Source organism: Nanorana parkeri, unplaced genomic scaffold (genome assembly GCF_000935625.1).
Source record: "Nanorana parkeri isolate BGI_ZX_2015 unplaced genomic scaffold, ASM93562v1 scaffold680, whole genome shotgun sequence".
NCBI lineage: Eukaryota > Metazoa > Chordata > Amphibia > Anura > Dicroglossidae > Nanorana > Nanorana parkeri.
Window position 1 is genome coordinate 666,911 of NW_017306948.1, and position 24,100 is coordinate 691,010.

General features: G+C 46.6%; 1 protein-coding gene across 6 annotated transcripts in view; it reads right to left on the reverse strand.

The window, feature by feature from the left end:
- The window catches only part of PTK2 (protein tyrosine kinase 2), a 202,993-nt gene that overhangs the window by 64,417 nt on the left and 114,476 nt on the right, over positions 1-24,100 (reverse strand). For 2 of the 6 annotated variants that reach the window (XM_018563614.1, XM_018563611.1), the window contains 9 exons: positions 23,047-23,064; positions 20,524-20,580; positions 18,996-19,016; positions 17,216-17,313; positions 13,571-13,655; positions 12,863-12,963; positions 8,745-8,860; positions 6,732-6,832; positions 4,625-4,714 (listed from right to left, as the gene is read on the reverse strand). In XM_018563614.1, the coding sequence (XP_018419116.1) occupies positions 4,625-4,714; positions 6,732-6,832; positions 8,745-8,860; positions 12,863-12,963; positions 13,571-13,655; positions 17,216-17,313; positions 18,996-19,016; positions 20,524-20,580; positions 23,047-23,064 (687 nt within the window). The remainder of the gene's footprint in view (positions 1-4,624; positions 4,715-6,731; positions 6,833-8,744; positions 8,861-12,862; positions 12,964-13,570; positions 13,656-17,215; positions 17,314-18,995; positions 19,017-20,523; positions 20,581-23,046; positions 23,065-24,100) is intronic. The other 4 variants (XM_018563617.1, XM_018563616.1, XM_018563615.1 and 1 more) reach the window with 3 other exon arrangements.

Below are 24,100 nucleotides of genomic sequence, written 5' to 3' on the forward strand. Positions count from 1 at the left end.
TGCAGTGAAGGGACTTTAAGTAAAAAGTGTTGGAAGAGCTGATGGCAACAGATGCATTTCAGACCCTGGCACCCCAATTCTCTTCAGCTGAGTCTAGACACCCAAATTCTCTTCAGCTGAGTCTAGACACCCAAATTCTCTTCTGTTGAGTCCAGGCATCCCAATTCCCCTCTGCTGGGTCTAGTCCCCCCAATTCCCCTCTGCTGAGTTTAGCCCACCCAATTCTCCTTTGCTGGGTCTAGTCCCCCCAATTCTCCTTTGCTGGGTCTAGTCCCCCCAATTCTCCATTGCTGGGTCTAGTCCCCCCAATTGTCCTTTGCTGGGTCTGGTCCCTCAATTTTCCTTTGCTGGGTCTAGTCCCCCCAATTCTCCTCTGCTGTGTCTACTAGGCACCCCAATTCTCCTCTGCTGAGTCTAGGCACCCCAATTCTCCTCTGCTGAGTCTAGGCACCCCCATTCTCCTCTGCTGAGTCTAGGCCTCCCAATTCTCCTCTGCTGAGTCTAGGCATCCCAATTCTCCTCTGATGATCCTAGGCCTCCCAATTCTCCTCTGATGAATATTGGACACCCAATTCACCACTGCTAAGTCTAGTCACCCCAATTCTCCCCTGCTGAGTCTAGGAACCCAATTCTCCCCTGCTGCCCCTAGTCACCCCAATTCTCCTCTGCTGAGTCTAGGCCTCCCAATTCTCCTCTGCTGAGTCTAGGCCTCCCAATTCTCCTCTGCTGAGTCTAGGCCTCCCAATTCTCCTCTGATGAATATTGGACACCCAATTCACCACTGCTAAGTCTAGTCACCCCAATTCTCCCCTGCTGAGTCTAGTCACCCCAATTCTCCTTTGCTGAGTCTAGACACCTACACATCCCAATTGCCCTTTGTTGAGTCTTGATACCAGTCTGACATCTGCATTCACCGATTCTGATACAAATATGAAAGGTACAGAAATCCATGGCTGACAGCACCCTGAAAAGGTTTTCTTTTTGTTTTATTAGCAATGAAGTAAATAGTTTCTGAAACAATTGTATAGTTTATATAAAGAAAACTGGAATGGCTCCCTTTAAATCCCAGAGATGCTGCCAACAGCCTGAAATTCTAATGAACTGGAGGAAAGAGAGACGCGATTACTCTCCGACTTTCTCCATAAAAGGCCATTTCTGGTGATTTCATGTAGAGAAATGTTCTGTAAACAAAGCCGGGGATTATTGTGACCTCTTAAGTGAATTATTTCTGAAGTTGGCACCTTCTGAGTTTATGTAAATGTGAAGATGGTTTACATTTCCTGCAGAAAATCTACAATGCATCAATTCTTAACAACCATCGATCATTCCGGCCGCTCGAGAGAATATGAGCCGGAGAAATTCACCAGCTTACACTAATGCATTGTCGTCCCTACTGTCCTGACAGCAAATCACATTGCAGCAATAGCAATCTGAAATTAAACTGGGCCTTCCCTGGGCTCCGCCATCTTGGATTTGAATCTGTCAGGATCACGTGACTGCAGTGCTACATATCCCGCAGGAGATTCTGCACTAAACTGTCATTTAGTGCAGAACATAGCAGAAACAGGAGACAGGACCTAGAAAGGACTAAGTGACCTTGATTACTATATTTCACAAAAGCCAGTACCAAATAAATGGCAGTTTTAGACATTTTTATTTGCCCTGCATGAATATTGGGTTAACTTTAATGGCTCTCTATCAGGAACTAAGACAAAAAGAAAACCTACGACTCCCTTCATTTAAGAAATGAATTCTTTAAGGGATGCCCGTGGCTCAGACTGTCATCCACACATGCAGAGATTTGCTTGTTTACTCCTGAGTGTGTCCATTACCCATCAGCCTGTGAAAGCGGAGCATGCCTGAGCCAGAAATGATACATAAGGATAGCCTGGGAAACAAGAAACAAAGCCTAAAGCTCCCCCTGCTGACTTATAATGAAAATACAATATTAATATGCAATATTTTTTATGTACTTGACCGACATTTTTTTTTATTATTTAACCATATTCAAAATAACTCGTTTTACTCTAGAAAAAAGTGTGAATGGGTGCTGAAGAAGTATACTCTATACCAGTGGTTTTCAACCTGTGTAACCTCAGAAGCCACATTTGCCCTCGGTCATTAAGTCGCGACCCAAGTCTGCAATGTCTGCACTGTAATGGAACGCACAGTATCGTGGTACTGCGCTTTCCGGTGCAGGCGATCGAACTGTGGGTGGGAGGTGCTTTTGGGGTGCCGTCCAAAAAAATGGCAATGCAATGCACCTCCGGCACCAGAACGTGTAGTAGGTGCGATTGCATGGTACAGTGTGTTAATCGCATGGGACTGTACGATTAACACAGTGTACTGGTGTGAGCGGGTCCTCAAAACACCGACAGACACACACAACCACAGACATAATTTGTTTTCTTTTTAAGATCCATCCAGACTCCCTACCTTACGAAAACTGGAGTGGATCCTCAGCCTGGGGTCCAGTGTGGAATGCTGTGCTGTAATGGAGCTCCATCCACATGTGTATTGCTTGTACAGCTCCCATGCACGACAGTAGAGGTGCAGAGAGCCAGAATGTGATACGCTGTAAGCAGCGCACGTATGGATGGAGCTCCCTTGCGGCAATAGCCCCATCCCATCCCACCTCACGTCGACGCTCGGCGCCGGGCATCATATTCTGAATGGCTGCTCAGTGTGAGAACTGACAGTGCTGCACTAGGGGGAGGCTGAGAGGCCTCTCACCTAGAAAAGTGGAAGGCATGTGGCATCCCACTGGACACGGGGTCGCAACCAACATTTGGGTCACGATCCACCAGTTGAGAACCAAGGCTGTAGAGCATGGTAGCAGGGTTTTATTTTGTTACTAGGCAAACAGTAGACTTGTGAAAATTCAGACTGAGGCCCTGTTCACACCATTGCATTGCGGTAACGCATGTTACATGCATTTATGCACTGAGCTTGCATTCATTGTACCGCACTGCATTACCAAAATGCACCTGAGCTACACCGCATGGTGTCCTGTTCGCTGCAATAAAATGCAGCCTGCCCCCTTTTTCGGGGGCACTGTTCAGACCATTTCATTTGAAAAGGCTGTTGAACTTATTGCAAAATGAGTCCAATGCATGCCAACACGTCATCGGTATAGACACCTCAAATAGCATGCAAATTGGTTCCACTTTCTTCTAGATCCGTGGTAGGCAAACTTCAGCCCTCCAGCTGTGGCACTACAACAAATCCCATTGCAAAGCCTCATGGTATCTGTAGTTCCACCACAGCTGTAGGGCTGGCGTTTGCCAACCCCTGGTTTCAGAGCATTCTGGCGGGAAAAAAATCCAGGGAGTCTTATTATGGAAATAGTGACTTCACTTGGCCTTGTCCCTCCACAAGCTCTCTATTTCTTTGTGAAACAATAAGCCATAGTGCAGCAACCTGGGTTTGGGGTCCTCTAAGGTGATCCTGGACAAACTTATGTTATACATTCAGGGTCTGCAAGTTTAATGTCTCCATCCAAATCCTCTTATTTCCGAAAAAAACCCGGCCCAAAAAAAAAAAAAAAAAAAGGACTTGTGGGTAACCACCAGCAACGTCACCCTTGCAGTGCTGACAGGAACCATCAGCCTCATGCTAAGAAGTCCCAAAAGGAGAAAACATTGCGGCATAGAGCAACAATTGTCTGCTCCGTAGAGAGTTTCAAATGGAGAGAAGCCGGCCATGGACTGCGGAGTATGGCTGGACCTCCATGTCTTCTGGGGACGTTCCTCACCTAAACAGAAGTGCTTTGTTCACACCACTGTTTCATTTAAGGCAGCAATAGGCAAACTCCAGCTATATAAACAGCTGTGGTCAAACTACAAATCCCACCATTCATCTTCCTCTAGGAGTCATGGCTGTGGTTGTCAGATTCCTGCAATGCCTAATGGGATTAGTAGTTGCACCATAGCTGGAGTTTGCCTACCCCTGATTTAAGGCAAAGGAGTAGAGATGGGAGAGGGAGAGAGATAGGCAAGAGAGAGAGAGATGGGTGAGAGAGAGAGAGAGAGAGAGAGATATGGGAGAGGGAGACCAGTGCTGAAAGGTGTGATAACCCTCTTGGTGGACCAGGCTGGGGTGCTGTGGTTCCCTACTGGTGGCAATAATGGAATGTCCCTGCAGGATATGAACCAGGTTGCACCAGTTCCCACACAAAGTGTATTATTTCTCAGTGTTCTGCCCTCTCCCGCTCGCTGTCCCTGAGGCAGTACACCACCCACATCTGCGGATGTCTTCCATTGGTGGTGCATGTCTTACAATTAGGGATGCACCGATACTAGGATCGGTATTGGTACCGATACCAAGTATTTGGGCGAGTACTCGCCCAAATGCTCCGATAATTACCTCTGTTACCGGAACTTCCGGTCAGAGGGACATCTCCCTCTGACCGGCAGTGCAGAGGGAGTATGGAGCCGGCTTCCCAGGCAATATAAATGGGGAATACGGCACAAATACTCGTACTCGTTACCGAATAACCAGTAGCGCTGCATCCCTACTTGCAATAATGTATCTCATACAAAACCCAATGATATATGTATACCTGATGACAAAATAAAATGCACCCTTCACCAACAAACAGAAAAGTAAAACGCTTCTGACTCACCAAACATCCACACATCGCTGGCAGAAGTAAAGCGTCGGAAATTAATGGACTCGGGGGCCATCCACTTAATAGGCAATTTGCCTTTGGAAGCTGTACAGATAGAGAAAAGACACAAATGAATCTCTGTATAAAACTTGTCACTTCCATTTATTTTAGCAACCAAAACAATTCACAAGCCCTGAGAATCCGATGAAGAGTGACTAAAGGGTATTTTTTATACTAATTTATCAGCCCCCCTTCCCTGGACTCTCCCACATAACCTGCAATTCTTTTAACTATTAAATCCCCCCCGGTAAAAATATTGCCATTGTCTACTTCCCCTCTCCATGGGTTCACAGTAATCCAGGACTGAGATGCACTCGTCAGCATTACGTGACAGCTTCTCAGTCCTGAATGGGCGCTAGAGGAAGTACTGGGGTACAGGGCCGGCCTTTGGGGTATTCGAGCTGTGCAGCCGCACAGGCCGCCATGGCAACAGGGGCGCCAGGTGGCCGACACAACTCGGCCTCGGGGCGGGCGCAGCCTGCAGCTTCTGCTCTCCTCACCGCTCGGCCATCTGACATGACAGCGCTCCCTCCTCCGCCCCGCTGGCTTCAGCGCTGTATTTCTCCTCGGATCCCTGCTGCCCCAGCCCATACAGGAGGGAGCGCTGTCATGTCGGATGGCCGAGCAGTGAGGTGAGCAGTGAGGTGAGCAGAGCCGCCGGCTGTTAGATTCATGATGGCCGGCGGCTCTATGATGTGTGCGTGGCCGAGTGGGTCAGGATGGCCGGGCGGGAAGATCGGTAAATATCTGTGATATTTACCAAACCTCTGTGGGCAGCACGAACAGTGGAGTGATCAGCTGATCACGCCAATGTTTGTAAACAACTGGGGACACATACTACTACATGTCCCCAGTTATGAATGAACAGGAAGTGCTTTACATCACTTCCTGTTCATTCATGAGTTTCTGAATGGGGAGAAGCAGCTCACTACAGAGGCTTCTAACCAATCATAACTAGTTGATAGTAAATTTACTATCTCCAGTTTGTGAATGAATGGGAAGCCCCTGTACTGAGTGCTTTCCTTTCATTTAGAACAGAGGCTGCAGAAAAAGAGATTGAAGACTCTGTGTCCCCAATTTCTTTTTCTATTTCAAAAGGGAAATGTCAGGGCGCATAATGTCAACGGATGCTGTGCGTGTTGGATGCCGCCATCTTGGTGTATATCTAAGGAATACACCAAGGTGGCGGCAAGAATTGGGTTCAGGGGATGAGAGGAGGAGGGTTTTAGTAAAAAAAAAAAAAAAAAAGTTTTACAATTAAAGTGAAAATAATTTTTCTATTGTGACACATGAGTTCATTTTATAACTATATATCTACCTTGGACCTTATTCTGTAATATAACAACCTGAAATTAAAACTCATTTAATTGGGATTTTAACCATGTGTTATGCACAATATGCAACCCAATGTTTATGGGTCTATAATATTTAACTGGCTGTTGTAATGAGTCGCTGTATATTTTGTCTTCATTTTCAGTTAAAGAATTATGAGGTCAGTGATTTTCACTCAGCCTTATAATCTATGCCGACCCGTGACAATTAAACTGTCACAGGTGGGCTCAATAGATTGGGAAGTGAGCGAACGCATACCGTCGCTCACTCACTTCTCGATCATCTCCCTGCAGGGATTCCCCCCCTCCCCGCTACGATCCTCCAGCGCTGACTGGTGGAACAGACGGGGGAGGGCACAGCTGGCTCTGCCTCTGGATAGGCAGAGCCAGCTGTCAATCCCGCAGCTGGGTGGATCTCGACAGCAATGTCGGGATCCATCCCGGCTGCGGCGTCTCAGTATACCGCGAGCTGTAGCCCGCTATATACTGAGCTTTGGGTCACGGGAGAACGCTAGTTTGTGTCCTCCCGTGACCCTTAGGAGAACAATGGGGAAAAACACTGACCCCATAGTTCTCCTTTAAAACAAATCCATCTCTTTTTGCTCTGTGAATGTCTATAAGCGATACTATAATGTATGTTCATTTGTATCTCCCATTCATATCTACTTTACCTTATAATAATTTGACACAATAGTTCCATGTCACTGTAATCAGAAATGCAGAAATCTCACCTTTATAATAAGTACTGTCCTCCATATACCGAGAAAGTCCAAAGTCTCCTAATTTGACGCAGTCAGTAGATGAAACCAGCACATTCCTAGCAGCGATATCTCTGACAAAAGAGATTGCGATATGTAAAGACACACGATGTAACGTATAACAGAGATCTCCATTTCACAAGGCAACCTAACTGTATTATCTACTAAAGAGTAAACATACCCTATAGGGGTTTCATCTTTTGCTGTTTGCTAGAGTTCAGCTTTTAATAAGTATGGTATTCACATAAAGTTCATAACGGACCTATTTCCCTGATCATCAATGACCAAGTGTACAGTCAGTGCATTCTGGTTTTTGATTGGCCGGGCTGCCTCTGATCTGTACTCTTGATATCTTTATCAGAGTGGACAAAGAACAGGGGAAAGCATTTGGCTGACCGACAGTACCATCAGTTTACTCCTGAAAGTTTCCGAAGACCGGACTTGCACTTTAAGGGTGCGTTCAGAGCAGCACATTGAAGTAATATCCATGTTACCATTGCATGTGATGAGGTGCAACTCAATTCATTTTGAGCAGCTATGCAACACACCCACATTGCAGTGCAATGCACAATACAACACTACCGTGTACTGCGGTGGGGTACATTAACAAAAATGCAGCAGCTTCAAGTTTTAATCCGTTGGCAGCCCATTCAAACAAATAGGCCCCCGTGATGCAATGCATATGCAATAAAGGTACTGCAATGGGCTCCCAAGGTGTGAATGGTCCCTAAAGCTAAACTCCTGGAAGATATACAGTATAACACACAAGCTCTGTAATCAATAATGTAGCATTAAATGAAGGTAAGGTTAAGTACCTATATATTAATGATCATCCTTTTGCAATTCCTGCGCAGGAGCACCTAGTATGGGAGAGGGAGTGCTCTCATGTTCAAACATAGAACATGATGATAGGAGGAGAGAGCAGAGTAAGTAGAGGACTGACCCTATTAGTCTGCTGCTCCTTTTTTATTGTCCAGTCAGCAGGTTGGGGAAGAAGGAAGTGACGAGAGGACACCAATCTACGATCTAAAGTGTTTTTATCAGCCTGGCTGTGCTGTCTATCAGGTTTGTAAATCTTAGAACTGAATGGACAAATATAAACCCTATAGTAGGTACAACAGCTCCCAAATATGTATTTTGGGCAGCACAGTGGCTCAGTGGTTAGCACTTCTGCCTTGCAGAATCTGCACTTCCCCCTGTGCTTGCATGGGTTTCCTCCTACACTGCAAAGACATGCTGGAAGGTTAATTGGCTCCTGTCTAAATTGGCCCTTGTATGTGAGATAGGGACCTTAGATTGTAAGCTCCTTTGGGGCGGGGACTGATTTGATGTGGATGTGCACTATGTGAAGCACTGCACACATTATAAGTAATACATATGTGGTTTTAGCCTTTTTCCTTGAAGCTTTTTGATGCCAATTTCCAATTCAAATATCGGTCAGCAGAGGTCGCTGTGCAACTGACATTCATTTTCGCCTTCTGGGAGTCTGTACCTGGAGGTACAGTATTCTCTGGGTACAGAAAGCCAAATCTGACACAAAAACAACAAAGAAGCAGACAGCCCGTATGAACTGATAATCTGAGTAGGACAATAAAATGTCAAGCAAGGGGAGCCGTAGCTACTACAGGGCATTACTGAGAGTGGCAGAAACAGTAAAGCAAAACCACTGAAAAACAGAAGCCTGGATACGTAAAGGGGGATTCATGGTTTCTGCTAGTTACTGGTCTGTGATCTCACACATACCTGTAATACAATGCTGGAGAGAGACATTTATGGCTTTGTGAAGTGTAATCATGCAATGAGTGAACAGGTCGGTAAGGGTAGAATGAAAGTATCCAAGGCAGCTGATGGCAACAACACACGGGTCCCCGCTGAGTAGATGGGGTGCAGGAACACATCATAAAGAGGCACATTTGTTTCAGCCTTTAAAGTTCACATTTCTGATATGAGGTGAATACAAGACTGACTGATGAGATATTCTCTTACCTATGTACAAATCTTTTGCTCTCCAGGTAGGCGAGCGCTGTGCTGAGCTGATAGGCGTAGAGGATAAGAGACGCCAGGTCCAGGTTGTATTTTCGGACTTGTAAAAACGATCGCAACTGTTGAGAGTGGATAGACAACAGAATCAGCACAAGACTGCCAGAAAATCCTTAACATTTGCAGTGGTGTAAGATTAAAGATAACCCGTCAGGACAGAATCATGGGAGCTGCAACCAATGACATGCTCAAGGGCTGTCATCCTCATCCTGACTTTACTACCTTGTGAGTTAATCAGGGGCGTCCCGAGGCTGGGTGACACCCGGAGAGGAGAGCGGGTGACACCCCGTCGTGATATCGCGCATGCACGGCCGTCTAATTGACACCTGCTGGCGGCCTCCTTGGTGATGGACACCGGCAGAGAGAGGAGGGGAAGTTCACCCGGCGGGATGAGGTATGCTGCCGGGTCCCCTCCTCTCTCCTGACACTGTTGGGCTCTCGGTCCGTGACCGAGTGCCTGACTTTTTAGAGGGGGTGACCCCAAAATGAATGCCAGTCATTTTGGTGTCACCCCTCCAATGGTGGAACCCGAGTGCGGGCTGCACCCTCCGCACCCCCCATGTGACGACACTGGGGTCAATGACTTGGAACATGTTTGCAGCTTTAAAATCAGAACTCTCATCCTGCACGTTAGATGCAGTTCAATAACTCTCTAGCTCAGGGGTAGGCAAACTCCGGCCCTCCAGTTGTGGTGAAACTACATATCCCAGCGTACATCTGCGTTTGGTAGTCATGCCTATGGCTGTCAGAGCCTTGCAATGCCTCATGGGACTTGTAGCCGCACCACAGCTGCAGGGTCGAGGTTTCCTACCTCTGATCCAGATAATGGAGCCAGTATCAGGATGGTGGGGTCTGAAACCACACGGTTAAAATCAAGTCATCCATGTCTTTCTCACATGTTTGTGTCCTCCCAGGTTCCCTCGAATGGAATCCCACACAGAAGCACAGATCCTAAGGCAATAACAAGACCTTTCATAATATACATACGCCGCGTTTATCAAGAAATCGGATTAGTAATTTAAAAAAAAAGGAAAAATGTGAAATATTAAAATTAAGGAGTAAGAAGCTTACAAATTGTAATCTGTATCGTTTTTAGGAATGTTTCTCAGACTGAAATGTATCAACTGTTATTACCATCCACGGGCAAATTAAGGCAACCAGGAGACCCTGCCACCGTGCCAAAGTCAAAAATTCTGCCCGATTTATCTGAGTGTTAAAAGGGAACTATGGCCAAACCTTTTTTTATACCAAGAGTATATTAAACGAGAACTATGAGGTGAGTGATTTCCACTCAGCCTCGTAGTTAGAGCCGACGAGTGACAAAGAAACTGTCACAGGCCGACTCTATAGATCGGGAAGTGAGCAAACACATACCGTCACTCGCTCACTTCCCGATCATCTACCTGCAGAGAGCGGTGACTGTCAGTCACGGCTCCCTGCAGGGATTCCCCCCTCCGATCCTCCAGCGGCGACTGGAGGAACGGACAGGGCAGGGGGCGGGCATAGCTGGCTCTGTCTCTAGATAGGCTCACATCGGCTTGAAAAAGAAGGTTTAACCTTTGAAACGTGTCGCCGTCAGCCCGGTCTCCACGGGTCCTCAGAGTGTCTCCTACACTCCACCTGTTCACGGACACCGCTCGCTCCTCGACACCCGGCTCCAACCCCCGGCACTTCTGCCTATGACCCGCTCCCCACGGCTCACGCCGCTACACCCGCATTACAGGCTTCTCCAGCATACGCCTGCAGGTCACAGCTCCGTCGGGCTGCCCGAAAGCCCCAACGTGAATTCTTCGCCACTGAGACTGAACATTTCGGCACCTCCAACCGCTCTTCAGTTCCCCCATCTAGGACCACCCGTCGCTCTACCACTCCACAGCACCTGTCATCGGAGGACACCCATGCCAGGACTCCCGAGGACCACTCCACGGCCCACCGCCCAGGCACCACACAGGCCGCGCCGTCATCGTTGAGAGTCGCCCTCCACTATCTCCACGGTGAGTTACAGAAGCTCACCCCTTTTTCACCCACCATTGCATACCTCACCCCCTCGTGTTTGTATCCCCATTTGCCTACTGGGTCGAAACACCACGCCACCCTGAAAAAGAGGGACTACTACCACCACCACTCCACCCCATCCGCTTGACTACCACCCGACGATTACAAGCGAATACTCACCCAGCCTCAGGTGAGTACAACACTTACGCCTACACCCCACTCTACCACATTTATTGCGCTAGTTAGTGGCGCTTCCGTCTCCAATTTTTGTTTCTCTAGATAGGCCAAGCCTGCTGTCAATCAGCCAGCTGGGTGGATCTCGACAGTATTGTCGGGATCAGTGCTGGCTGCGGCGTTCTCGGTAACTAGCTCGCTATATATTGAGCTTTGGGTCACAGGAGGAGGTTAGTATATGTCCTCCCGTGACTCTAAAGAGAACTATGGGATAAAAAGGTTACCCCATAGTTCTCTTTTCACGAATGTCCTCCTGTGACCCGAAGTCAACATATAGCGAGCTAATGTCAACTATATGCCGACAGCGCAGAGCCATGCTGCAGGTGGAAAAGTTCCTGAAAATATTGTTGGGATCCCGCCCACTTCCTGATTGACAGCTGGCTCTGCCTCTCTAAAGCCTGAGCCAGCTGTGCCCGCCCCCTTCCCTGTCTTGGGGGATTGGGAGAACAGTTTGCTTCAAATGATACATAAAGCAACTACTTTGATTTTGTGAGCCAGTCCCCGATTCATATTACTTGTTCTTTTATAAGACTAACTACAAGCAGTTTCAGGGCAAAGCTGGGGCAGTGGTCTCTCTGCAAAGGTTCCCCAAGCCCCCTGCTGTGTTAGGTTCCATTCGCCCTATCTAATTTCTATGGGCCGCCCTACACACGGCAAAGAAGCTGCAAGCTTTCAGCAATTTTTCGACAGCACGTTTCTGCACATGAAAAAATGCTTCTCTTGCTTGCAGTGTTTGGGGTACCAGTAGCAATAATGGCAAGGCAAGCACGAGGTACAATTTAAGTGAACATGCATAAAATTTGTGCATTCAATGTGCATGGGGCTAGATCTCTCTCCAAATGCTAGATCTCTCCAATCAGCAGGGGCGCATGAGATTTTCTGATTGCAGTACTATAGCTCTGACTCAGCAAGGGGTGTGCTGGACCCCTGCAGAGATACCACTGCTTCCCCACAGAGATCAAGGGTTCTTCTCTGCAGCATGTTGGCAGGGGACAGGCTTTTCTTTTCAGGATGTGGCTGCTTTCTAAAGAAAATAAACTAGGACAGTGAACACTTTCTGTTTTTTATGCACCGGGAATGTACTTGGCTGAATTAAACAGAATATTTAATTGGGCTTTAATTAGGTATGCACCTGGTATCGAGTACAGATGTTTTTTTGCAGTACTCGCTGATACCGAATACAGATACTGAAAGTCCCATTAAGAAAGCCAGGAGGCATCTAATGACTCACCACCTAGCTTCCTGATTAGCTGGGTGGCATGTACAGATTCACTACTTGGCTTCCCGATTAGCATGGAAGCCTTCTCTATGCTTCCTCGTTACTATGTGACGAGAAAGCATGGAGCCGGTCAATCAGGAAGCCGGGCGCTGTGTAATGATGTGACGCCCGGCTTTCTGACTGGCTGGGAAGCCAGCTCCATGCTCCCTCGTCGAGAGGGAGCATGAAGCTGGCTTCCTGGCTAATCAGAAAGCCGGATGCCGCATCATTACACGGTGACCGGCTTCCTGATTGGCCAGCTTCCCGACCAACCAGGATGCTGGGCAGCGAGGCATTACACACTGCCTGGCTTCCTGATTGGCCAGGAAGCCGCCTCCATGCTCCCTTGTGATGAGGGACAAGGGCCAATCAGGCAGCCGGGCAGTGTGTAATGACTTGCTGCCCGGCTTCCTGATACTGGAGGCGCAAGTATCGGGCTAGGTATTGGAGCTTTTGGGCGAGTACTCGCCCAAATACTTGGCATTGGCACTGGTACTAGTATCGGTGCATCTCGAGCTTTAATGAAAGCGTGCAGCCTTTTGCAATAAGAAAACAGACTGTAAAAGTTAGTATTTACCTCCCCCTGCGTACACAGCTCCATGATTATCCACACCGGGTTTTCTGTGATCACTCCGATTAACTTGACAATATGCGGGTGGTCAAACTGACGCATCGTTACTGCAAATGAAAAAAAAAGTTTCACCATTATAAGGAATATAAAGCCATGTGGGGAGGTCAGATTGATATAAACATTTCTATCGATTTTGCTAATGCTTTAAAAAACTTGTCTATGTATGTATAGCAATTGTGTACATGAGGGCAGCCATATACATCAGGCTCTGCCTCTTCATGTGGCACAATGATTGTGCTTTGTCTAAGACTATAATGCTCAATTTAGGAACCTGACTGACTTCAAAAGCTCTTTGGCTTTCCTGCTGTCCTCCTTTGCACATAAAATCAATTCTAAATGAATTGCAGATGCGGATCACAATGCGTGGCTCTTTGATGCAGTTCGGGAGGCACATTTGAAGGCCGCCTTATCTAGGAAGTAATCCTCTGGTGTCCTAACAGACAGATCCAGACAAATATTATAAATCATGCCATGAAATCACATCAACCTAAAACAACTGCTGGAAGGAAGAATCGCTCCTAAATACCACGACCTTCTCTAAAAATAATGTGGTGTTTTATGGGAAAACACAGAAGAAATGTCCTCAGGGGGACATCCTGATAGCGGTCATGTTTTATAGATCAGTTCAAAGGAAAACCATCAGCGAAGACTTACAGGCCTCTTGTAAGAACTTCTCCCGCACGCTGTCCGATGTGCAGTTTTTACAGGTTTTGATGGCGACGGCCATAGCGGGATTCTCCTACAGAAAGAAAAGAAAAAAAGATCAATATAATCCCAAATGTTTCTGTGAAAGTCTGAGAGACGGTCTACCGCCACGTGGTCCATGTTGGCTTGTGCATACAAGGGTCTAGCATGGGTGTACCTGTAAAGTAGACCAGTATGAGTACAATTTTATATGAACCAATCAGATGCTGCTTAGAAGAGTTTTTATTCCATACAGGAAGGGGAGACTTATCACGTTTTTATTCCATACAGGAAGGGGAGACTTCTCAAGTTTGTATTCCATACAGGAAGGGGAGACTTATCAAGTTTGTATTCCATACAGGAAGGGGAGACTTCTCAAGTCTGTATTCCATACAGGAAGGGGAGACTTCTCAAGTCTGTATTCCATACAGGAAGGGGAGACGTCTCAAGTTTGTATTCTATACAGGAAGGGGAGACTTCTCAAGTTTGTATTCCATACAGGAAGGGGAGACTTCTCAAGTTTGTATTCCATACAGGAAGGGGAGACTTATCACGTTTGTATTCCATACAGGAAGGGGAGACTTCTCAAGTATGTATTCCATACAGGAAGGGGAGACTTCTCAAGTTTGTATTCTATACAGGAAGGGGAGACTTCTCAAGTTTGTATTCCATACAGGAAGGGGAGACTTCTCAAGTTTGTATTGCATACAGGAAGGGGAGACTTATCACGTTTGTATTCCATACAGGAAGGGGAGACTGATCACGTTTGTATTCCATACAGGAAGGGGAGACTTCTAAAGTTTGTATTCCATACAGGAAGGGGAGACTTCTCAAGTTTGTATTCCATACAGGAAGGGGAGACTTCTCAAGTTTGTATTCTATACAGGAAGGGGAGACTTCTCAAGTTTGTATTCCATACAGGAAGGGGAGACTTCTCAAGTTTGTATTGCATACAGGAAGGGGAGACTTATCACGTTTGTATTCCATACAGGAAGGGGAGACTGATCACGTTTGTATTCCATACAGGAAGGGGAGACTTCTAAAGTTTGTATTCCATACAGGAAGGGGAGACTTCTCAAGTTTGTATTCCATACAGGAAGGGGAGACTTCTAAAGTTTGTATTCTATACAGGAAGGGGAGACTTATCACGTTTGTATTCCATACAGGAAGGGGAGACTTATCACGTTTGTATTCCATACAGGAAGGGGAGACTTATCCAAGGTGTAAAATCACCTTTATGTAAAGCTAAACTCCAGGCAAGCAGATAAATACACAGATGTGATACATATAAGGGAGAGTTGTTTTACCTGCCAAAGGACTTTATGTCTCTCCAGACCTGAAATTACACAGATTTACCTCAAAGCACAGTCCTGTCTGGCTGGGCAGGAGACCTGAGTTTTCTTCGGCAGTTAAGTAACAATTACAGGTCTTGTCCCGCCCCCAGCCTGTGACTGGACAGCTAAAGGAGAAGCAAAAGACTGATGAGCTCATTTCTCTGTCACTGCTCTCTCCTATCAGCATGTTCCTTTTTAGCACCATGAGCACTGCAGCACAACGGACTAGCTCCTTGTGCTGCTTCCTCTCTCCCATTCTGAGCTCTGTCGTACAAATGATTGCTGGAGGCTGATACTAGCTCATATGATATATTAATGAATACAGAACTGCATTCATTTGTGTTTATATGTCTGATCGGCTTTACCACACTGAATGACAATGTCCACAAAACTTTCAGGAGGAAAGAAGAAAAAAAAAAAACTACACAGACACAGATTATACAAGTTATCAATTCCTGTATGGAATATTTTTTGAAGTCTCTGGTAGCCTATTGCAGGGGTAGGAAACCTCAGCACTCAGGGCTAGTTCACAGCAGCCCCAGTGCGAGTCGGCCAGATTCGGTAGTGGAACGCTTCCTGGCCGGCTCACTGCATTCTGGGGCGGGAGGGGGTGTGGTGGTGCATTGAAGTCAATGGCATCGCAGCCATGCTCCCCAGCCGCGAAGCATTTTCCCACAACGGAACGCATGAAAAGGCAGGCATTGATTTGCCATGCGTTCCGGTACAGGTGATCGCACTGCGGCCAGGGGCTGTGGTGCCATTGACTTCTATGCAGCGCCCGCCCTACCACAGAACACAGTGAGCAAGCCGAGATGTGATCCGGCACCAAATTCGTCCGGAACGCACTGGGGCTGGTGTGAACTAGCCCACAAGCTACAAATCCCAACTTGTCATGCCTGTGCCTGTCAGAGTACTGCAATGTCCCATGGGACTTGAAGTTCCACAACAACTGCAGTGCCGAGGTTGCCTACCTCTGATCTATTCAGTCCCTTGCCTGATACATTGTTCTTTTTAGAAGGGTGCTGTTACAGAAAATGGATCAGCAATGGCAAATTCAATTTCTTTGATGACAGGTTTCCTTTCAGCAGCAAGTGAATCCTTTGTGATAAAAATAAATGCCATGTTACTGCCCTATAATCATTTCCATGCACAATGTTCTGTAAGCTTGTACAGAGGGAGATAGACTGGGGAGAGGCCAGAGATTTAGTGGTGGCACATGAAAGAAACGCTTGCATCCCCTTTAGAATTGCATTCTCTTTGCTTATCCTTGGCCCACTATGATGGCCTTGCCCAGAGGGCACACACACCTAAAGGAAAGCCTTCCTTCATAGAACTCTGTATAGTGATGATAAGCTCTTTGTCTGCACTGGCTTCACCGGTAGACACAGGGAAATATGAACTGACAAGACCCTTGGACTCTCCAAAGGACAGCAGAAGAGAAGAAAATGTCAAAAAGTTATATTTGCGAACTTGCTTGATTTGCCTACATGTATCAAAGGTGTTAAAAGGTCTAAAAAAGGTCTAAAAAAGGTCCCTCTGATGCATGATCCCAACCCAGACCCCCCCACCCCCACCTGTTGTAACAGTGTAGCTAAGCTGCTGCCATAATAATGGAGACGCACTGGTTTTCAATAGGTTCCAGAAGCCTGGCCATAACACAGTCTGTGCTGGAAACCAATGTGGATCCAAAGGCGAGCTGTAACGCCTGGGAAGAGATTAACAGCCGGACTCCGCTAGCTGTGAAGCTGCTCTGGCTCGTTGGTAAAACATGCGGCGGGTTCTGAGGGAACCTATTGATCAGCCGCACTAGAGCAAATGTTTTTGTTGCCAGTGATGTGTGAATGGCATTTGCCCAGGGAATTTTGCCACATCAGCAATTGTTATGTGATATGAATGCATTAGAAGCCTCTGTTAGGAATGCTTCTCTGCCTTTGAAATAACATTTTGCATTATCCAATTTATGGGCGCTTCTCTCTTCCTATAATTGTGCAGCTTTTTTGGGCCAGCGGATGGCACCCTTTTGAATTTTTTGCATTGTGCCTATGTCTTTATGTATGGGGCATGATATTTCTTAAGATTCAATGTGAGCTCAGACCCCAGTAAAAAGATATTAAGATAAGCAACTGTTCATGGCAAACAATCAGCTTCTATCTTTCATTTTCAAAGCTTTAATGAACTAACTGAAGAGATAATGTGTTTGGTTACTATGGGCAACTCCTCCAGATTCTGTCTGCTCCACTTTTGATAAATTCCCCCAATAAAGCACTGGAAATCCACTCACCGGACTCATGTAAACTCCTTGGTGTACATCTCCAAACTGCCCCTCGCCGATACATCGGCCCAGCTCAATCCGATCCCGCTGGATCTCATAGTCTCCCGCTATCAGGGTGAAAAAAAAGGATGAAACTTTAATAACGGAGAAAGTGCACATGAGCAGGAGGCGATGAATATCTACACAAGACATCGGCGGACACCGCAGTCCTCTCTCGCGGGTTCACAGCACCACACACACACACAATCACACAGTATCAACCGCAAGCAAGGCATGTAACAAACACGTTTTCAGGGGAGAACAAACACTCTAATAAAAGGAAATATGTTTTTATTTTTGTCTCCTTGTTGGAGAGATTTTCCATCACTTCCTGTCTAGACAAAATGCAAGGGAAAATCTCCTAGAAAAGGAACTTGGATTGCAATAAAAACCTGTCAGTCCCTCTAACCTTCAACCCTTTGGGGCTTTTTAAGGTACATAAACACACTATGATAGGCTTGCATTTGTTAAATACTTTAATTTCTCTTTTTACAACACAATTCAATATAAATATTCGACCTTGCAGTATGCTTACACTGCCCGGGCCCTCTCTCCTCTTTACAAATCACCTATTAATTGGTGTAAAACGTATCTGTACACAAAAAAGATTCCCAGCAGGGAGCTTAGGTCCTAAGGATACACTCATATGGTGACTTTTGTGGCACAAATTTATGAATTCCTGTGGCAGGAATCCCGGGTGTCCTCATTCAGATGCGGCCACTGTACCAACTCAAGTTAATGACAGCGGCAGTCCACACGTAATCATACATGGTACAACTACTTGCGGTTTGGGAAAGATGATTGCCCTGGACGCATTTATCCTGCATCCAGCAACAATCATCCATTCCAAACCGCATGTAATTGTACCATGTACCATTACAAATGGACTGCTGCTGACAGATACGGCCGCTGTCACCCGTCATTAACATCAATGGATACATCCGCCGCATCTGAACAGGGACACCAGGGATTCCTGCCACATGAATTCATAGTATCATGCTGCAGGAATCCCAAAGGTCCCCGTGGGAATGGGGGCCTAGATCCTTGACACTAGGCAAAAAACTGAACTGCCTCTAGCAGATGGGGGGGGGGGGGGGGTTCGGCCACCAGCAGGGTCAGCCCAGGCTGTGCTTTTGTGTTTAGGTGGCCACATAACCCAACGTTCAAGATCTAAAGATCTCCAATATGTCCTTCAATGAATGAAAGAGCTAGTAAGATGAGACATACCTTCCCCTTGTCTTCTGCCACATTCCTGTCGGCTAGATCCCGGGGAAAACAGATTGACCCAGGGAGAAGCTCTTGCAATGGACTGGAATGTGTCATCACCAGAGTCCCCCTGCTCTGCATCCCCCAAGAGTCTGGTTGACGTCACACCCAGAGATGCAGAAGGGGTAAGGGAAGTGCAAATCTAACGTTTTGCTTTACAGGTACATTTTATATCAGAACGGTAGGTGATTTATAAAAGCGAAGGGTGGCCGGGCAATGTGAGTGGACCTTGCATGTTATTTCAACGTCTGATTTAAAGAGACCATTCAAGAGCAAGATTGGTCGAGTCGATAATTGCTTGATCCTGCTTTATAAAATAAACACATTTCCCAAAGCAGAAAGATTATCTGTCAAAAAACAATCCCTGAGTTGGACCCGTCACAAGAGAAAAGTGACGGGGAAAAGAGAATGAGAAGACGGGTATAAAAGACAGGCAACACTCCACACCAGGCAGGCAAATACCACGTACACACAGACCCGTTACCTTCATCTAATCCATAGTTTTCTGATTGGCATTTAGAGAGGGAACAGAAAACAAGACGGACTTTACAAAACATAAAAAGAACATACGATGTAGAGAAATAAACAAGCAACCTTGTAACACGTTTGTGGAACTAAGAAATAGTACGGGGGCACTCATACTTTGCCAGTTATATCTATATATAAGGGGGCACATAAAAATATTAATATCAGGGATGCACTGATACCGATACTGGTACTTGCCCAAATGCTCCAAAACTTACCCCGATACTGCAACTTCTGGTCAGAGGGTCAGCATGGAGGCGGCTTCCCGGCCTATCAGAAAGTCAGGCTGCAAATCATGACCCACCTCCCTGATTGGCTAGGAAGCTGGCTTCACTTTTTGCTAGCAGTCTGGCTTCCTGACCAATCAGGAAGCCGTGCGGCACGTCATGACCGCCTCCCAGATTGGCAAGGAAGCTGGCCAGGAAGCCGGGTGGCAAGTCATGACCCGCCACCCGGCTTCCTGATTGGCTAGGAAGGCAGCTTCACTTGTTGCTAGTCAGCCTGGGATAGGCCAGGCCAACGGTACCCTGGGATGCCGGTATTGGTACTTGGTATAGGCGAGTACCGGAGAAAAATGATTGGTACTCGATGCAGAAAAAATTGAATCGGTGCATCCCTAATTAATATAATAAGGAAGGCCACCCAATTATAAGACGGAATAGCCAGATTCTCACATAAGCCCGGGTGTGAGAGGTTCCATTTAAATTGCAGAATTCTTCCTCAGGATTCACAGACATTTCAGGCCACAATGTCTGATTGCCATTGGACAGGGCACAACATGTTTGTACTGGCTGTACTTTGCAGATACAGTTCATAAACCTAAGTGCATCAGGTTGGGAATTTACCTCCCAAACCAAATTTAAAAAGCAGCGTATAACAAATCCTTTTAAATGCCTTTATTTGCTTTGGTGTCAGTTGACCACCCTTTCTCGTATCCGACTGACCTGGGTGGTGGGCGGGACCAGCCTAACCTGTCATTACTTGCACTGATAAGAGGAGCCACTGTCAATCCGATGCGTTAACCCCCTCCCAGGGCTCGCTCACAACCAGCAGCACCACCTGATGGGGCGGATAAGACTGTTTGATTGACACTTACACCCCCTGTCATTGCAATTCACATCAGGGTAGACTGGTCCTGCCCGCCGCCAGGGCCGTTTGAGCCATAGAACACAGTGAGCTATAGACACGGCTTTTTGTTTTGTTTTAACGATCCGTAGCATGTGCACAAGCAGTGGCAACACTGCAAAACCTGCTGATTGTTGCCATCGCTAACAATAATAGGAGGTCACTGGCAGCACCAACAGGAAATGGCACACAATGTTATACAAAGTGATCGTGGGGGTCTCAAATCGTTTTTTATTCGGCTTTGCCGACACATTAAATCTGCCGATATCATTCACCACATAAGAATAAAAATGCCAGACGACCCCTGACGGCATTTTGCTGCTGATGTATTTCTGAAAAAAGAGCTGGACACGAGTACTTACTGGAAGGCATGGTGTAAGTGTCCTCTTCATCTATAATCTCTGCATAGTCATCAGTCTCTGCCAACAAAAGAACAAATATCCGTCAGCGACACGCGGCGACAGAATAAAACATCATCGCAAACACCAAACAGCAGCAGAAGACACCCAGAGGTGACAGACGGGAGATTTGAAGAGGAATCCAACAGAATCAAGTCTTGATTATACTGACATATTTTTAAGATTTAATGTATCAGTGTAGTCTTTATTGCCTCTCACAGAGATCACAGGACTCCCCTTGACAATGTCTTCATCTGCTTTTCCCACCAGGACGGAGCCATCTTTGCTCAGGCATCATCCAGGGTCACCATCTTTTTCATGGACTGAGATGCCGGCTCAGAGATGACACAGTCATGTAAATCCTGCGGCCTGGGCAGTTCTTAAAAACTGGGATTCTGGTGGAGCCAACTTGCCACATGAGTCCATAAGAGATACAGTTAGCCTGTGCATAGATCAGCCCCTACTGCTACAATGTTACAGTCTGATCACTGGGGGGAGAGATTGAGGAAATGCTTCTTCCTGCCTGCAGCAGACTGATGACATCATCAGAGCCGAGGTAGTCACTGGACTGGAGCTCAAGGGATTTCTAATGATAAAAGGTCCAGCTTATATTTATTTTAAAGGCTATAGTGTTGCTGCATATTGTGATATGCCAGAAATGTATTACTGCCAAATGATACTGCTACTATAAGGTTCATTTAAGGAAGCCAAATTATGATGTGACTTTCTACTGATAGAACCTCAATCGCCAGAGACTTATAATGGTGATGCCTTGCTAATAGCCCTGGATGGGAGACACAAATTGCTATGGGACATATAACAAGCCCTGATGATCAGAACACAAAAGATGAATTAAGATTTGAAGTGGAGTTGGCCTGTTAGTCTGTGTGATTAAAATGCTTAAAGGAGAACTATGGGGTTAAGGCTTTTCCCCATAGTTCTCCTTAGGGTAACGGGAGGACACAAACTATCGTCCTCCCGTCACCCTAAGCTCAGTATACCGCGAGTTACAGCTCGCGGTATACTGAGACGCCACAGCCGGAGCGGATCCCGACAATTAGGTGTGGATCCGCCCAGCTGCGTGACTGACAGCTGACTCTGCCTATCTAGAGGCAGAGCCAGCTGTACCGGCCATGCCGCAGTAGCTCGCGGTATACTGAGACGCCGCAATAGCTCGCGGTATACTGAGACGCCGCAGCTGAAGTGGATCCCGACAATTATGTCTGGATCCGCCCAGCTGGCTCTGCCTATCTAGAGGCAGAGCCAGCTGTACCCGCCCCCTCCCCCGTCCGTTCTGCCAGTCAGCGCTGGAGGATCAGAGCGGGGAGGGGGGAATCCAGCCCCTCCGCTGTCACGGCAGAGAGCCGTGACAGGATCGAGAGGTGAGCGAACGCCGGTATGTGTTCGCTCACCTCCCAATCTACTGAGCCGACCTGTGACAGTCTCATTGTCACAGGTCGGCTAGAACTATGAGGTGAGTGAAAAGCACCCACCTCATAGTTCTCCTTTAACTCCGGAGTTTGGTGTCACTATAAATGTAATTGATGTAAATAGAATGTTTTCTACTTTGAAAACCCGTCTGGCGGTAATTGATATACAAGGTGACTATTCTTGTGTATGAATACACGCTGTGAGGTGTCTGGAGTATAAGATGTATCAAATTGTATCTTACACCCCCACACTCACGGCAGGAATGATTTCAGTTGTCCTAGAAGCGGTGAGGGAATAAAACCTTAATTTGATATAAATCGAATCCATTACAGTAGATATAAGAGAGATGTGGAAAATTCCACATGTGGGGAGAGCGTGACAATTGACATGCTGGCCTATTGCAGCATAGGTGTGGAATTTCAAGGGCACCTGTCACTTCTAACCCGTGGAAGACAAACTACAACCTGAAAACCTGCCGCTGTCCATTCATTAGACACTTTGGGGTGTTCTCATGTTTCTTTGATGTTATAAATGATCTAGCTGCTTTTGCAATGCTGCTTCTGTGGCTTGTAGGTGACAGGTGCTCTTTTATGTACTGCCCCTTCCAAAATACCGGCAATCACCCTTTATAAATATTTAATTAGAAAACTGAACATTGAACAGTAAAATTAGTGAATTTGACTGGTAAACATGATTAACATTGAAGGAAATTCTCAGGATTGCGGTAGGTCCCCCAAACATAGCAAACTCATGCGATCACCATGATTGGCGGTCATGGCGATCACATGATGGGGAACCAATCAATCAGCACAGTTGCCAATAGTGTGAAACCAGGGCTATCGGTGACAGAGCAATATTGGAACTAGGAGCGCACACAGATGCACCCTTCCTAGTTCCATAACAGAATGTTCCCTTAGCATGGGGGAATCAGACTGTGCAATGCAAATCTACAGACTGTGGGCAGGAAGCAGTTAAAACAGAAGACTAATCATGTGGGAATGAATATTAGTACAACAAACTACAAAAGAGAAGGAAGCATGAGAGCACAGGTATTACCGTCACCGCTAAACTCTTCTGCGGATCCAGGAAGCATGCAGGGAGAGAGCAGAAACAAGCGTGAGTGGACAGATATGCAATGTATGGAGACAAATCAGAGGGGTTACTGGCATCCTGCGGGTTAGAGAAATCATGCCAAGCGCCATTATTCCACACTGTGTACAAACAATGCAATATTTACCTGGACAAGCAGAAACTCCCTGCACTCCCTTCTAGGGGGTCATGTGACAGGAGGAGGCAACAAACATTCCCATTTTCTAATAGACATGTGACCTTCACATAGAGGTGACACTATGACAGACCCCCCGCCCCCCCCCGCTCAATTACAACGCTGCTCCACATTATTACTGAAGACACAAAGATCTGGAATACCCGGGGACGCTCTTCATCTATATAGTCTATTTTCAGGTCAAGCCTTCAAGGAGAAGACGACCCGCTTGCAGAAAAGAGTGAACTAGTCGCAGTTGTGTTCCTGCAAGAATCTTAAACTATCAGGGCCCATTCACACCATTGCCATGTGTTAAGACGCATTATTCCGTGACCTGCGCTGTGTTACAGCAATGCATTTGTTTGCTTGGGCTGCCTAATGCATCACAAAAGGTCCTGCTATACCGCAACGCAGGTCCGTCAGCAAGGTGCATTGGGGTGCCATTCAGTGTGAATTAAACCGCATTGCATCAACGCAAGGAACGTGCATTACCACAACGCAACAGTATGAATGGGCCTGTAATGTGGGCTTGCTGTTACTGCTGACCTCTCCTTCTGAGAGTTGCTGGGCTGTCATGCTGATCCCGAAGCTTCATTACTTTCCGAGTTCCAGATTCAGAACAAGCATGAATATCAGGAGATTGGTGTTTATCTAGCGCTGACAATTAACATGGTTTCACATTCACATCAGTCCCTGCCCTCGAGGAGCTTACAATCTAAGGTCCCTATTGCACACGCATACATACAGGGCTGATATAGACCGGAGCCAATTACCTCCCAGCATGTCTTTGGAGTGTGGGAGGAAACCAGAGCACCCAGAGGAAACACGCACAAGCACAGGGCCTCC